Below are 16268 nucleotides of genomic sequence, written 5' to 3' on the forward strand. Positions count from 1 at the left end.
AGCACTCCAGGATTCTGTGGTTGTAGGAGGGGAGCTCCTGGATGGACCAACCCTTCATGCAAGCACATTGTCCAACTGGCCTGAATCCAGCCCTGTTTCCTTTGGGTCTCTGCTGTAGCCTTGTCACAGGTCTTCTTTCTCACCCTGTCTCCTTTTGTTCCTGAATATTTAAAACCTCATGTTAATCATAGGGAAAAAGGAGCAAAAAAGCAATTTGTATGTGGAAAAGTGGTGTAAAGATACTTCTAAAATCCTTCCAGAGACTAAAAAAGTTTTCAGAAACAGAGATTGAGATTCCTGGGTTTATCCAGGCCTGTTGCTGTCCCTGTTCCTGAATAAACACATCTTTGATGCCACAAGCTGCATTTCATGACACTCCCTTAAAAAAGAAGTGACTAAAGAGAGGATAATGTGGAAGACAGCCAATTACTCCATAAATGTAAACGACATTAAAAGTGGTGTGTAACATTATATATTTATAGCTACAGTTTTGTTCTGCTGTCACATAACACAATGAATAATGCATCGGTCCAAGAACTTGTCATTAAGTGAATTTCTTTGTTGCCTCGCTATTAAAATATAAAAATTCTTTGTGTGTATATCTATGTGACATTAACCCCTCCTGGGAGCAAAACATAGGGTGGGTGAAGGCACTGTTAGAGTGGCAAATCAAAGCAGATTTTATCATTTTACAGGTGAAATAAGGATTTGAAGACATTCAGGAAGGTTTTGGGTTTTTTTTCTGTGGATGAGAAGCGATAAATGCACTTCACTTCTGAAGAACAAACTCCTCAGTACAAGAAGGACAGGGATGCACTGAATCCAGGGGAGAGCCATGGAAATGGTTCCAAATCCAGCTGGAGGTGGCCCTGACCACCCTGCTGGGGCTGGGCTTGGTGGCCGCTGGAGGCACCTTCCAGTCTCAACCCTACTCAAAGAGAGGGGGCACTGAATAATGACAGAGATGAGACTCTTACTCAGGTGGGTAAAGTTAAGCTAAAGAATCTGCTGAGTTGAGATCTGGAACCTCCTGAAAACATCTCTGAAGTTCATGGTCTCCACCCCCAGCTCCCGTGGGTTTCACTCTCTTTTCCATGTTGCCTTCCTTCAATCCTTGTCCTGAGGAGAGAGGGAAGCATCTATTTACAGCCTGACAGGGGAGACCAGAGGGCCCATCTCACTTCTGATTAGGAGAAAATTGCCTTTATGGTTAAAGTCAGTTAAACTGGATATGGAATTTCAGCCCCCAGCTGAAATCCTCGTCCTGTCCTGTGGGTCCTGCTGAGGGAAAAAAAGGAAACCCTAATTCAGTTGAATGAGGGTGAAACAATTTTGGTGTCGTGCCTCCCAGGCTCCTCAATGTAGATGCACGTGATGAGTTTGCACCTCTCAAAAGTAAGATTAAACTTATCTGAAATACCATTTATCTCAGAATGCATTAATCTGATTTTTTTTTCTATTTTCTCCTATTTCTCCCTAACGTAATTGACAGCAAAATTGAATTGGTTTCCTACCGAGTTGGACTTGAAAGGTGAACACTGAATTTTCTATTACTTGGTTTTAATGCAATGTGTACACCTCACGATTTGATAAATTCAGACCTGCTGGGGAAAAGCCAGGAACCACATTTTGGACACAAAGGATCAGATCTTGTTTTATTTCACAGGATCTCTTGGTTTAAATTTTGAAGTTATGAGAGGAAAATGGTTTCTCTGCAAAATGTGTTGAAAATTCAGGGAGTTGGTTTCTGGAGCAGGAGGTTCTCAGGTCAGGGAGGATGTTGGAGGAAAAACAGATACAGGGATACCACCCAAAAAAACCCCAGAACAACCACCCCATAAACAAACCCAAACTTACGAAACCCCTAAAACACAGAGAAACTGAGGAAATGAAGTGAGGATTGCTCAGGAACAGGACAGGACACCATGAGCAGAGTGAGAAAGAGATGAAAGTAAAGAGATGTTTCCTTCAAAAGGAGACCTTTGAGAGAGCAAAGAATCATTAATTCAGACACAGGAACAAACCAGTGACCTGGTGTCCTCTGTTCCTAACGGAGTAGGGAAAAGTCTCTGGCTAATGAGTAATTTCCTAATTGTGGAATGTTGAAAAGCTTTGCTTAGGGAAGCAACATCAGGGCAAACATCAGGTGAGCCCAGACCTGATAGCTCTTGCCTCAACAGGTTTGGTAAGCTCGAGGGTTTTCCAATCCAACATTCTACAGTTTCATGTTTATTTACACAAAGAATTCTACAAATCTGGCAAACAAAGCTTTGCCTGCCAAGCCCCTTCCACAGCAGTGCTGGTATGAATTCATTTCAGTAAGGTTTCCTGTGAGGTGCTGCCTCTGTTCTGTTTTCCCCTGCCTGGTTTCCTTACGCTCCCAAGTGAGTGCTTGGCTCTGCTGCTGCTGTGAAACGAGGTGCTGGTGGGAGCGTGTTCCCCTTTCAAAGCCCCGTGCTCCTCTGAGGGGCAGCATTAATGATGGAAAGCTTTTTCAGCAGATGTTTTAGGGTTTTTAGTGCCCTACTGAGGCATCTCTCTGTAGCCAGGAGGAGAACTGTGCTCAAGCAAGGTGTGAGGTGGAGCAGGTAGTGTGCCTCTCCCCTGTAACTCAGCACAAATCCCTGTGTTCATTTGCACTGCTATGGATTAGCTGGTTTCATTAGCAGCTTCAGAGGCCGGGTGATTAATATTAATAACCCCTGTTAGCCTACAGAGTTAATTAGGGTGAGGAACAGCTGGATGCAGAGCAGAACCAGCCCTGGCTCCAGACGCGGTGTCTCTGCCTTGATTGCTGAGCTCTTAGCTCGGGCGGCTGGGACCGCCAGGTCCTCACGGTTACCTATCAATACTGCTCCTCCTTCCTGCTTCCAGGACCCTTTCAAAAGCTCCTGGCTCCTGCCCAGGACCTGGCAGCGTGCTTGGAGCAGTCCTTGGAGTGGGGCGGGTTTTTCTGTGGGGGATAGCCGCTCTTGCTCTCCTGGGTGAGTTTTCCTCCCTGCTGCTCTCGGGGACAGAGGGTTCGTTCCTTGGGCTGCCAGCAGCAGCTTCCTTCATTTGTCCTGGCTCTCCTTAAAAAAAAAAAAAAACAACTCGTGCGAGCCGAATGCAGCTTTTGAGCCCTTCGGGTATTACAAAGTGGGAAAACCCTGCAGGAATGTGAGGAGCGCGGGGCTGTGAAAGGGCTCCTCCCCGCGCGGAGCTGCGGCTCCGGTGGCACCGACCCAGCGCTCGATGTCGGGTCGGGCTCGGGGTCTGAAACCCCGGCAGCAGCGGAGTTATGCAGCTCAATTAGCACAGTTCATAAACTATGCGGCTCAATTAAGGAAGCCCTGTCAGTGGAAAGCCAAGCCGGTGGAAGGGGATGTCTGAAGTAATAAAATATGCGTTCAGCGGGGAAATGATGCAGGTGGTTAATGAAAATGTTACCTGAGCTGTGAAATGTGAATGTGTGTGGGGATGTGAAAACAAGGCTGGGTGTGTTTGAGTTTGTCCAAAGGGAGGCTGAGGTGACTCTTTCTGTTGCTTGTGAACATTTTGGAGACCTCGCTGAACCAGCAGCGGTTATAAAGAAACGAGTATGCAAAGTTTCCCTATTTGTGATAAACTTTATCACCATGGTGCGCAGCAGATGTTGGGTTTGTGATGCAAATGAGCCGTCGGAGCAGGGCGGCTGTTAATGAGCTCTGAGCATTGCACCAGGCAATACCCACCTGCAAACCCTAACAGCAGTGCCAGGGCTCGGCAGGGTTTGGCTCCTCCAAGACCTGGGTCATACTGCCAGAGTTTTATTCGGGGAAAACCTCTTTTAATTTCAGCAGGGGCTGTGACTGTGCCTGGTACATGGTAACTGGACGACAAGCAAGACTTGGTATGGAAGCAAGGGGAACCTTTACATGGTCCTCAAGGTGTTTGTGTCCTGGCTGATTCCACCAGAATCAGGGGAACGATGCCTGATCTTAGGAATATGAGTGGATTAGGGGAATGCTCATGGGTGTCCTGCTTGGAGTGCACATATTTCAAGGCCATTAATAAATGGTGCCCTGTCCTGGATCTGTCCCCTGCCGAGGCCGCCCCAGCACAGAGCAGGACTTGGAACTTGTTATTTAGCCCACTCCAGATTTCAGCCTCAAACCCAGACAATTATTAGCCAAATTGAAACCCTCTGGAGGTATGATCTGTGAGTCCTGCACAATTCTCCTTGGTTTTCCATGGCTGGTTCCTGGCATACAACAGGATTTTGGTGTTGGGATAGGCTGCAGGGACATAAACCTGATTTTGCCATTAGCCTTTTATGTTGGGAGGGGAGTGGGGTCTTATGAATACCCAAAATTAAAGAGACTCCAGCCTGACTGTGAAATTAATAGAGCTATCAAGCCCCCCTCTGTCATTATACAACAATTGTTAATTATTTACAAGCAAAGTTCTGCAAGAACAGTATTGTAGCTGTCGGCATTGTTGTTATTAAAATTAAAACACTTTGTCTGGGTGGAAGATAACATGAGTCATTTTGGTGAAATGTAATTGAAATGTAATGAATATGGAATATTCTGTTGCTTTTCCCCAATTAGTCAGAAGGAGAACAATAGCCTGTCTCTTCCCTAACAAGATGTTTGTTTTTAAAAGTCTAACAAAATAAATATTTCCAGGGCTTTGCTGAAAAAGGGCGTCATTCATTGTAGCTGTTGTAATAAAAATTAAAACCAATTTCTTTTTTTCCAGGATGGGGAAAAACCTATTTTCATAAAGTGAATTGTCTTCTTTCAGCTGGTGAAAGATGTAAGTGAAACTTTTTTCAATATCTTGGTTAACAATATCTTGGTTTGTCCTATTATTACAGCAAAGACTTTCAAGCTCACCTTGTTCCACCCCCTGCCATGAGCACCTTCCACTATCCCAGGCTGCTCCCAGCCCAGTCCAGCCTGGCCTTGGGCACTTCCAGGGGTGGGGAATCCTCAATCTCTGGGTGATTTTGGCTGCTCTTAGAAGTCAAAATTAGACTCATGGTGAGCAAAGGAAGCCCTGAATTCCTGCTGTACGAGGAATAAAGTCGTTATCAGACGCAGAAATAAAATCCAACCCCCTGACTGTGCTCTCCTAGTCAGACCACCCTGCCCTGTGAAATTTATTATGTTAAAATCTCTTGTTTAGAAAATGAATTTCAGAGTGAGAATATTTCTGTCCTGCCATCATCTCACAGGCTTTTTTACAGTCCCATGGAAGTGGGAGAGAAGCCAGCTGTGTTCCTGTCGTTCCTGAGCTAAAAGGAAGATGTAGGAAACACACAATTGGACTTCCCTTAAAGAACAACAACAACAACTTTAACGTTGTTAAAGGAATGTGTTCACCCCCCATTAATTTTGTATTTGATTGCCCAGGCTGTGGTGCAATGAACAGCAGCAAAAAAGCCATTAGGAGGAATTGCCATCAAAATTGAGGACCTGTGTGACTGAATGTGTATTCCAGGGAGCAGATTTTTTAAAAAACCTATAATTTATAAACTCCTTCAGTATTACAAAAGCCTTAACAAGAGTTGTACAAACATTTCCCCTCATTATCCTTGGGCAAACAGGCTTTCCTTTCTCCCAGCAGCTGCCCAAGGGTGCTTGACCTTACACTTGGCTGTTCCCAGTTGGTTCCTTTGATATTTCTTTGGCTGTTATTAGAAAAATGTCCTTGCTGGGACATTCCCGGTGGGGGTTTGCTGCTGTGCTCTCCCAGGGGAGGAGGACACAGCCGGCCTCAGATCCTTAGGGTCAGTTTTAGTTAAGCTTGACTTGGTGGGAATCTGGGATTCCTTTGTCAGAGAAGTTAAGGGGAAAAATATGGACGTGCTTGGTGGGGAAGGATCAGGTGTATGCAGAAAGCCTCTGGAATGCTTTGGAGATCATTTCTGTTACAGCTGCCAGGCTCTAGAGGTGCTCAGGTAGGTCCTGGGCACGGGTCCCACCTGGGCAGGTCCCTTTGGAATGGCTGGCTGAGGTTCAGGAGCTGGTGAGATGCCACAAGTGTCAGCTGAAAGGTGCATTTCCTCAGTGTCCTGCTCTCCTTGACTTCTCTTTGGGCTAAAGCTCCTCCAGAGGCACTGAGAGGCTCCAGCCGTGGAGAAGAGGCCCCAAAAGTAATATTAACTTCTGCAATTTCCTTGTTACTCTTAAGCAGGTTATTAATTAACTGAATGTAACCACTGGCTGTTGATAAATCCTTTTAACTAATTCAAATTCCGTATCGAGCTGGGAGCACTTTCACTGGATCTGCTGCCCGAGTTAAGCTGGGTGAGGAATTATTCCTGATGTGTTTTCCAGCACCGGGGTTGGGGCAGAGGGAGAGAAGATATTTGTTTGCTTGATTCCACATGACAACTCCAGGGTAACTGAATAGACTGTACGGTCGGCTTGACAGGGCTGAGCACCCGCCAGCAGCCTCGCTCACATACCAGAGCCAGGGGGATGGAAGGGGCACTGGCAGCTGGGATGGAGCCCATCCCAATTTCTCTACGGAGCGCCGATTTGCCATCAATTATTCATGTTCTTCCGAGGTCTCGCTTCTGAGAGGTATGAATAACTTAAATATGTGTTCGTGTAACAGCCAGAATAATGAATCAATTGCTGCGAGGAGGGGAGGTGGGGAGCAGGGCTGAGTGTTAAATAATGGAGGGAGTTTGGAGGGAATGTGGTCGTTAGCAGTGTGCCTGTGCCTAGCTTTCTCTGACTGCAGGAGCTGGGGCTATGGGATGTGGAAATGTGTTACAGTGATGCCTGTGAGGAGTGCTGGGACTTGGCTGGGGGTGCCAGGGAAGGAAGAAGCAGTGTCTGTGTGTGGGACATGAACCTGCAGCACCCCTGGATCCTCCTGGGGCTCAGCTGTCTCCTTCCCCTCACCGTGCCTGGGGGCACTTCGTCCCTGGGCTCCAGAATTAAAGCCTTGCTTTGGGGGAAGCCTGGCATGCTGGAGAGCTGCTGGTCCTATTAAATCACCAGCTGCAGAGACACTGGGGTGGATTGTCAGGTACCTGGGAGGAACTTGAGGACATTCAGTGCTTGTCTGGTGACTGCTTCTTCAGGAGACTTTGAGGTTCAGTGATTTTTTGCATTTATTTACTGCTCTAGTCCAGTTTTCCCTGCCAGAGTGGCATTTTTCTTGACAGGGTCCCTGTATTCTGACCCTGTAGTCCCTCATGCTCTGGCCCATTTCTTCCTTCACTCCCTTTAGACAGAAATACACATTATTCCCTGTGTAACATTTTAAACCAAATTCTTTTTCTGTAACATCACTGCGGTCTTGAAAATAAGTCACAGATCTAAAAGCTCGTTAAGCAGCCTTGAAAATGAGCAGCTTTTGATGGCATCATTGTGGCAGTGAGGGAATTGGTGTTTGTTACGAAGCAATTTATTCCATTTTAGCACTGTGTTGTTTAGTTTAGCCTAATATTTTAATATCATGCAGACACTTAAACATGGAATTCTTACAAATCTGCCTTAGTGATGTTAAAAATGCTACGTCTTATGAAGTGTCATATAAAGCATCAGTGTGTGCTGAGCCAGCAGCCAAACAGGATTTCTTATAGATTGAAAATTGGAGAAAACTGTCTTGACAGTGCCCAGATTATCAAGTCATTTATTTATGTAAAACATTGATCAAGTTGTCTGTTTGCAGCAGTAGAAGTTGCCAAGTTCCTGAGTGCATTCCTACCCCTCTGCAGCAGCAGCTCCTGCACGGGCTGTGCAGCCAAAATTGCCTCGGAGCTCAGCGAGAGCTGGTTCAGCTCGGGCAGATTGTGACCCATAAAGCTGCTGATTAAACCACTTCATCACAGGGGAGAATATTCCCACATCTGGAGGGACCCTGAACTGCCTTCAGGCTGCGGTGGTGGCCCAGCCCTGGCATTCTGGTAGGAGAGAATGACAAGGCTCTGTGACTGCTGATTGTCCTGCAGTGGCCTCCACAGGGACACGGGTTCCTGGTGTCCAAGAGCTGGATGCTGAGAGCAAGTCACCTCCCAGCACTGTGGTGAGGTGTTCCATCAGTAATAACCAGTTTTAACCCCTAAAATTAATTTTAGGTGTTAAAGTTAATTAATAGACTTCATGATTTATCATTTCATCCTCTGGTCCAGCTCAGCATCCATGGGATTTCAAGGGATGTGAAGTGTGGAAACCTGTCCTGACAGAAAAAGAGAGAGAGGCTCATAGGAAACAATGGTTGTCTTGTGGGAAGATTTTAAATAGATGCAGCTGATCCCATGGGAACTGCTGTAGACTATTCACCCTGTGTGAAAATGATGCTCTCTCAATATAATCTTTAATCCTTTCCTTTCACTGAAAAATGTGAGAACTTTATTTCCAGGTTTTGAAAGAATGCTCTGTTTTAGGGAGTAAATGCTTTCCAAGCATAAAAATAAAATAAATTTTGATAAGTGCAACACAAAGGGGAAAGGTTCTCTGGAATATCTTGTAATATTCTGTCCATGAATTGCATATGTGGATGTTCTTGGGAAATGTATCCAGGCGCTTTTTTTTTTTTTTTTTTTTTTTAATTCCTGGGCTGGTGCAGGGGGGGAAGGAAGTATCCATCAGTCTTGGCAATATTACAAACTTCTGTAACTCTGAGACAAATTCCACCAAGTTTTTTCTCATAAGATGTCCAAGAAGAATTTCAACAGAAGGGAATTCTACTGAAATTCAAATTTTTCTTTGAGGATGATTCTAATCTTCCTGCTGTTCATGGAAAAGGAAATGACAAGTAAATATGCAGTTGCTACAAACGTTTATCCCCAGAGCATGGAAATCCAAACCTGCTCTGTTCACTCTGCTCGTGTGAATAACCAGCCCAGGGCTCAGCAGAGCTGCTCCCCTGGCCTTTAAGGGCCCAGGTCCTGAGGGTTAAACCCTGTTTGGTGCAAACCAATCATTCCTGCAGCAGTCCTGGGGGCAGTTTTACAGCCTGGAAAAGCAAAGTCACTGACATTATTTTCCTTCTGTTTTCCTCCAGTGCCTTTCGTCCAAAGCACTCTGTGTAATCCATGAGTTAAGCATGGCAACATGGCTGAGAGGTAAGGAAAGAGTTTTTGTTTCCTTTTTAAGGTTACTCAGAGCTCTGGGTATGAGTAACATGAGTCTCTCCAGGTCGAGGGAATTCCCAGATCACTTTCCTCTCCTCCCAGATCACTCTCTCTCCCGAGGAATTTACTGGACACTTTAAGTTACATTTTGGAACTGGATGTTCATTCTATACCTTTCAAATTTTTGAAGATTTCAGAAAATGAGCATGCCCTTGTGTTTAGCAAAGAGCTTTGGCACCTGTTGTGGCTCAGCCCTCTCGTGGGGAATAAGAAATTGGAAATGGGAGCATCCCTGTCCTCACTGCAGCTCCAGCAAGGGAGGAACCAGAAAATCCTGTAAAGGCTCACTTAACATGAACTCCACTGGCCTGAGTTCCCTAAAATTCCCTAAACTGAGTGAAGGCTTTCCTGATGGATATTGTGTAGTACAGAACTACATAAAAAATGTCATTGCACAATTGTTTGAAGGTTGTGGTTCTGTTTTCAGAGGGATAACACCCCAAAAATCAAGCAGCTGGATTTACACTTCAAGTCTTTTGGATGTTAAGGAAATTATTTTCTTGTAGAATTGGCTGTAAATATATATATAAAAAAAAATCTTCTCTCTTCCTCTTTGGTTTAAAAGATTTTTTTTTTTTGTCCTTCTAATGTCATTCTGCAGAAGCTGAGCTCCTGATAAACTGTAAGGCTCAGCCTTTCAGCTCAAGTTCAAATGGCTTTTGGATGCCTGTAGGTCCAACTGCCCTTTTACATGGGATTTTTATTGTTAATCTTCTATTATTGGGGGAATTATTTTGCAAACAGACCAATTCAGTAGCTTCAAGCTCTGAAACCTGTCAGGCTGGCTTTTATTCTGATTGCTTCTGATAAGGAGCTTTGGTAAGAATGCTGTGCCTGCAGCAAGTGGAGAGACTCACCTTGGAGGGGAGCAGCTTCAAGGTCCCAGGGAAAGGGTGGCTCTTTCAGCTTGGCATGAAAAGGGAAAGGAGGAGGTGTTGAAAATCAGATCAAACCTTGGAATTAATGTGGGACTGCACCAGAACCAGTGCAAGTGGTTTGTGTCAGAAGCTGAGGGTGTTTTCCTGCATAGTGATGAGTTGAAGTTTGTTCTGAGTGCTGGAGTTGCTGCTTTGTCCCCCATGTTTTGGCCTTGGAAAGATGTGAATTCCTGCTGTGAGTCCCCTCTGCAGTGCCAGGGGGATCCAGGCAGGATGGTCAAACCATTTGCCTTCTCCATTCCTTCTGTGTGTGGGACACCAATACAGCCAGTGAGAAAACTCTGATGGGTGGTGTGGAGTCAAGCTGATGGAGATTCAAGGTGATGAGACACCTCAGGAGCTGCACCCTGCAGCAATTTCATTGCCCAGCTTGACCCTTTAAAAAGAAAAAAATTCAAAATGACATTTTATAAGACACATGATTTCTTTTCCCTCTTGCTCAGTGCCAGCTGCCTATTAATAGCAAATCTTACAGTGAGCAAGGAAATGCTTAAGGAACAATTCTCTTTAATGCTGATGGAAGGAAAGTATTTCCAGCACTGTTACACAATGTAAGCATTAAGAGGATTTGCTATAATTCCACTTCCAAGAGCTCACAATAAATAAATGTTTTCCTGCATTATCCTGAGTGTTGTCTATAAAACTCACATAAAATTCTCTGTTTGGGTAGAGCTCAGGACCTCTCTGAGAAACTGCTGAGCAGGAGCACACCCAGGGGAGGATCATTTACAAAAGGCCAATGATATTCCCAAGGATCAGGGAATATCCTGAGCTGGAGGGGACCCAGGAGGATGGTGAAGCCCAGCTCCTGCAGAAAGGGCTGCTGTGTTTCAGAGCAGCTGATCCAAGGGAGGGCTCCTTCCTGGAGCACTTTTCTGCATTATGTGGGCACATTTTGTTGTGCTACTCCTGAGGCTCATGTTAAAAGCCAAAGCAAACCTCAGACCCTCTTTTGTGCTCACGTAAAGGCGGCAAAACGACAGCATTTATTCCTTGGGCCAGGAAATCTCCTCTCCAGCAAGGCTGTTCACTTGTTCTCTTTCTTTCAAACAGTGTGAGCTTACTGAGGGCTGTTTCCCCTCCTTCCCAGGGAAGGATAGCTTTCCACTAACACAGAGAGTTCTGTTTCCTCTATTAAAAACAACTGCCCTCAAGTGGAGCGGGCTTTGTATTTTGCCCTGGAAACAGAGCAGCTCATTCAGAGATAAGGCCTCGCTGCATTTGGGTTCCTTGGTCACCTGATGGAGCCAAGGGTAACTTTTAGGCTGCTTTAGTCTGCATTCCTGGGATGCCTTCCCCGTGGCACCGCGATTCACAGCTCGGGGATGCCTGCCAGCCTTCCCGGCTTCCTGCTGCCCCTGGCCCTGGCTGCTGCCCGGGGGGACAGGAGCAAAGGGGCAGCCGTTGTCCCCAGAGCACCTGTCCCCCTCCCTGAGGATGGCCTGGGGAGCTCCCAAGCAGGTAAAAAAAAAAAAAATCTATGTCTGGGGCTTTCTGAACTTTTATTTTTGGATTTGGGAATGGCTGAGTGTGAGCAGGTGAGGGTATCTGGCCTCCCACCCTCCCCGTGGTTCAGGTGGGTGATTTGTGCCTCGGGATTTGCAGGCTCAGCTCCTTTCTGCTTCTGCTCGATGGGATTGGGAGTCCTGTGGAACGGCATTGGTAGAGCTGGGGAAATTAGAACAGCCCTGCCTTGCATGGGCAAGTGCAGTGTGCTGCCTGTTAAAATAGAGATTGGTCCAGGGAGCTGCTTCCAGAAGGTTCTCAGTGTTTTGCCTTGGTTTTGCCCCTTCTGTGGATGCCCCCACCCTGGCAGTGTTCAAAGCCAGGCTGGGTGAGGCCTTGGGCAACCTGGGCTAGTGGGAGGTGGCCCTGCCCATGGCAGGGGGGCTGGAACTGGATGGGTTTAAGTTCCCTCCTAATTCTTTAATGTTCTGTGATTATATTTGACTTTTTTTTCTGAAAAAGATAACAAAATAGGAAGTAAGGGTACTCCATATCTCAAATAATAAGTGATATGTTTGTTGGGTGGCTTTGCCAACTCCACAGAAGAATCCAGGGGAATTGACACTCAAAGTGAATCCACGTGGGACCTCAGCAGAGTTTTGGGACCCAAGTGCAGGACACTTCCCAAAGTGTGAGCCTGGCTCAGCCTCTGCTCCATTCCTCAGCCAAGGAGATGAGCAGAGTTTCACCTCAGCCAAGGCTTTGTTTTACAGGAGTTTAAAAGACCCTAGGGATCATTTTGGCAACAAAAGTGACAGTTTTTTCTAACCAAAGCTCGCTATCTGCTCAATCTTGCTGGTAATGTTTTTCTGGAGTCAAGACACAACAACGCAGGAAACAAAGGAAGAGGCTTCACCCTCCTCCTGGAGCTCTGCTCCTGACCAGGGAAGGGGTTTGGAGCCCTACAGGCATCAGGTAACAGGCACAGAAAGGAAGAAAACCTTGGGTTCAGTTCTTATGTATTTTTAAATCTAATTTTAAGCTACTTAGTGTTTGAAGATAAAAGTTCACCCAGTTCATGAATGTGCTTGAGGATGTCCCTGGCTCTGGGGTCCTATCTGCAAATCTTTGCTGAACTGGAATATGGCAATCAATGCATTTGCTAATTTTTTTTTTTTTGGTAATTTTTTTTTTTTTTTAGACTGGGGCCAAGGAAGCCTTGAAATACAGCCCAGATTTATCCTGCATGTGAACCTGATTGCTCGTGGCCGGGGTTGCTCCCGTTTTGTGCCCAGCTGAGTGCCCATGGTGCCTGCAGAGGGCGGCTGAGCAGGGCCATGCATCACCTCTTCGGGCTGGTTTTGGCACAGAAGGACCTGTCCCGGGCAGGGGATCTCTTCTCCCTGGAGGATGCTGAGATCGAAGGAAGCCTCTCTGAAGCTCTTGAACAGATCAGAATCATTAGTTCAGCTGCAGTGAGTGAAATGTTGTCCTTAATGAAATTTTTTAATGAGATTATATTGTATAAATAAGGGGGGGGTATGTAAACAATTTAAATTTCTGGTAAGTCTTGAATAGAAAATATTTTAAACATATTTATATATATATATAAATAAAATATAACTAATATAATTATAAATAGAATAAATTTTATATTATATACTTTTTATATATCCATTTTTATAAATATTTATATTTAGAATATTTTAAAATGTGCTGACAAAATCCAGTTCCCACCAGCTTCAAAGATAATTCAAGTTCATCTTCATAATAATTTTTATTAAATAGTTAGTTAAAGTGTATTAAAGAGTATATGGGATTACAGGGGTCCATACCTTCCCAGTAATGGGAATTGACACCTGTGGCATGACAAATTCCAGAGTTCTATATTAAAGATAGATGAAATTACAGGGGTCCATACCTTTCCAGTAATGGGAATTAACACCTGTGGCATGACAAATTCCAGAGTTCTGTCACGCTGAACATTTGTTGTAAAGGTGGAATGGAAGAATGGACATGGTCTGCCATAAAAACTGCATTTGGGGGGTCCTGGCAGGCCGGTTGACTGGCAGGTGTGTTTTGCTTGCCCCAGGACTACCAGACCAACGACAACGACCAGGCAGTGGTGGAGATCTGCGTCACACGGATCACCACGGCCATCAGGGAGACTGCCTCCATCGAGAAGCACGGCAGGGCCCTGGTGGCCCTCTGGGAGTCCTGTCTGGAGCACAACCTGACGCCCTCTGGCAAGGACGAGGATGCCCCGCATGCCAAAATTGCATCTGACATCATGAGCTGTATCCTGCAGGTAGAGCCGGGCTGAGAGCAGCAGGGCTGTGCTCTTGGTGCCAATGGTTTTGCTTTTATTTTTTAAAATGCTTTGATGACTCTCTTTTTGGGTGCTTGTGAGTGGTTTATGTTAAAAACTCAGAGCTCAGATTTCTCCTCTCTTGAAATTGAGGCAACTCATAGAACCATGGAATGGTTTGGGATGGAAGGATCTCAAAGCCCATCCAGTGCCACCCCTGCCATGGCAGGGACACCTCCCACTGTCCCAGGTGCTCCAAGCCCTGTCCAGCCTGGCCTGGGGCACTGCCAGGGATGGGGCAGCCACAGCTGAGTTATAAAAGTACATTTGCTGCTCCCTGAAACAGAGCTTTTATTGGCAAGTTCCTTTGCATTAAAACAAAGAGGTATAAACGGAGGTTTTCCAGCAGATGTGGGGACAGTTGGAACAATAATGAATCTCTGCCAGCTGGGCTGGATCTCAGGCAGGTCTCTGTTGATATCAGCAGCAGGGAGGTCCCCAAGGTTTGCAGACATCACTGTATCACTTTATTGAAATCTGCTCTTCATTGTCACCTCCACATCTTCTGAGTGTGCCTTCCTGCCCTGATGTTTATCATGGAACAAATGAAACCCTTCTCCTTCCCTCTGAATTCAAACCTTTTCTTAACTAAGGATTTTATCTTTATTGTAAGGGGTGGGGGGGGGGGGAAAAAAAAAGAATTGTTCTTTAGAATTTTCTTAGATCTTTTAAATCCTAGTCAGAGCCAAGCCTTATCTTCCCATTCTCTGTGTGGAGTAGCAGAGCAATAACTTGGAGCAGCATTTGGCTCCTGCTCTGTGGTGTCTCAGCCAAACATAACAAGGCATTATGTTGATTTAAACATGCTGCTGCAGAAAGCTCCATTTATTTGAAGGGCTTTTCTCATTAAAGATGCAGCTTTTGGTCATATGGCAGCTGCCAGAATGATCTGTCTTGACACCAAGGGGTGGCTGCAGCCCCTTCTCCCCCAGGGGGCTGTGGAAGGGAGTGTCCACTGCTTGGCAGGTCTCTGTTCCAAGGGAAAATCCTCAGAGCCCTTCAGGCTCTGTGGAATAACAGATTTGGGGTTTCTCAGTCTAAATTTATTCTAGTCAGAGCTGCTCCAGAATGCAAGTCCAGAAAATCTGCTCTGCCTTCCTTTGCACTGTTCTGTTGCTGTCTGAAACATCTGGGTTCCAGGTTTGCCTGGGATTTCAGCTGCTAATCAGACATGATCACACTGCAGGGTTATTTTCTGAAACAGGGGTGTGCTCCAGTTTCAAAGATCTGAGTGGAGAGGAGAGCACAGCACTGGTTAAGGAGGCTCCAGAGGAGTGTGGCTGCTCAGTGGCACACCAGTGTGTCCCGCTGCTGTGGGAATTCAGCAGGCAATGGATGTGTGTGCTTTGTACACACACAACTTTCTGTACAAATAATAGCAGAAAGCCTTTCCTGACCTTGGTTCCAAACCCCAGTGTACACTCAGGGACCCTGAGATTCCAGAAGCTTGGAGGCATTTTAGGAAGAGGGGTTTGCACTCCAGGAAGATCTCAGTGTTCAGAGGAATTGGCTGGAGGTTCCTGGAGCAGCTGGACCTGCCCCTGGATCCCTGGCACTGCCCAGGGCCAGGCTGGACCCTGGGGCTGGGAGCACCTGGGACAGTGGAAGGTGTCCCTGCCATGGCAGGGGTGGGACTGGGTGAGCTTTAAGGACCTTTCCAACCCAAACCATTCTGTGAGTTTAAATTAAAAAAAAATCTTAATGATTACAGAATAATTAATGATCAATACTAGAGCTATTACACTGTGAGCAAGTGTCCAGTGCAGTTCCAGGGAGTGGCTGCTCCAAGGGGTTTCCTGTGCTTTGGGATGATGGATACAGCCTCTGTCTTCCCAGGGAGCAGCAAACACAAAATGTCTCATTAGGAATGGTAGCATGTCGTTAGTGCACTCCATATCTTCTATATTTTATTGATTTTTATTCATGCGCTGCTTATTTTGTTACTGTCCTTCTGCTTCCTCTAGCAGAAGACAAAAATAGGACTATTCTTAGCTTTTCCTGCTGCAGTAGTTTTAAATTTCTGCATTTGCTCTTTCTTTGGCTCCTGCCAAATGATGGTGGTACCAAAACATGACCTTTCCTGACAAGTTTTTTTCTCTTTTCCCCCTGTTGCTTTGACTTTGGTTTCCTTACCCTGCCCAGCATGAGGCTATTACATAGATTTTTTTTTTCCCCTTTTTTTTGCAGAATTACAACCGGCCTCCAGTGATGGCCTTGGCTGTGCCAGTGGCAGTGAAATTCCTGCAGAGGGGCAACAAGGAGCTGTGCAGGAACATGTCCAGTTACCTGTCCTTGGCTGCCATTGCCAAGGCTGAGCTGCTGGCTGAGCACACAGAAGCCATCGTCAGCAGTGTCCTGCAAGGTAGGCCCAGCCCAGAGCTGGGGTTTAGTCCAG

The 16268-nt window shown here is 45.9% G+C and overlaps 1 protein-coding gene across 4 annotated transcripts in view; it reads left to right on the plus strand.

The window, feature by feature from the left end:
- Positions 1 to 4747: 4747 nt before the first annotated feature.
- The window catches only part of VEPH1 (ventricular zone expressed PH domain containing 1), a 58358-nt gene continuing 46837 nt past the window's right edge, over positions 4748 to 16268 (plus strand). Inside the window, exons 1-6 of one of the 4 annotated variants that reach the window (XM_038145839.1) lie at positions 4748 to 4779; positions 6403 to 6554; positions 8992 to 9052; positions 12707 to 12980; positions 13598 to 13813; positions 16061 to 16268. In XM_038145839.1, coding sequence (XP_038001767.1) covers positions 12843 to 12980; positions 13598 to 13813; positions 16061 to 16268 — 562 coding nt within the window. In that variant the 5' untranslated portion in view covers positions 4748 to 4779; positions 6403 to 6554; positions 8992 to 9052; positions 12707 to 12842. The other 3 variants (XM_038145838.1, XM_038145840.1, XM_038145841.1) reach the window with 3 other exon arrangements.

This window comes from Motacilla alba, chromosome 9 (assembly GCF_015832195.1).
Source record: "Motacilla alba alba isolate MOTALB_02 chromosome 9, Motacilla_alba_V1.0_pri, whole genome shotgun sequence".
In the NCBI taxonomy this organism is placed as follows: domain Eukaryota; kingdom Metazoa; phylum Chordata; class Aves; order Passeriformes; family Motacillidae; genus Motacilla; species Motacilla alba.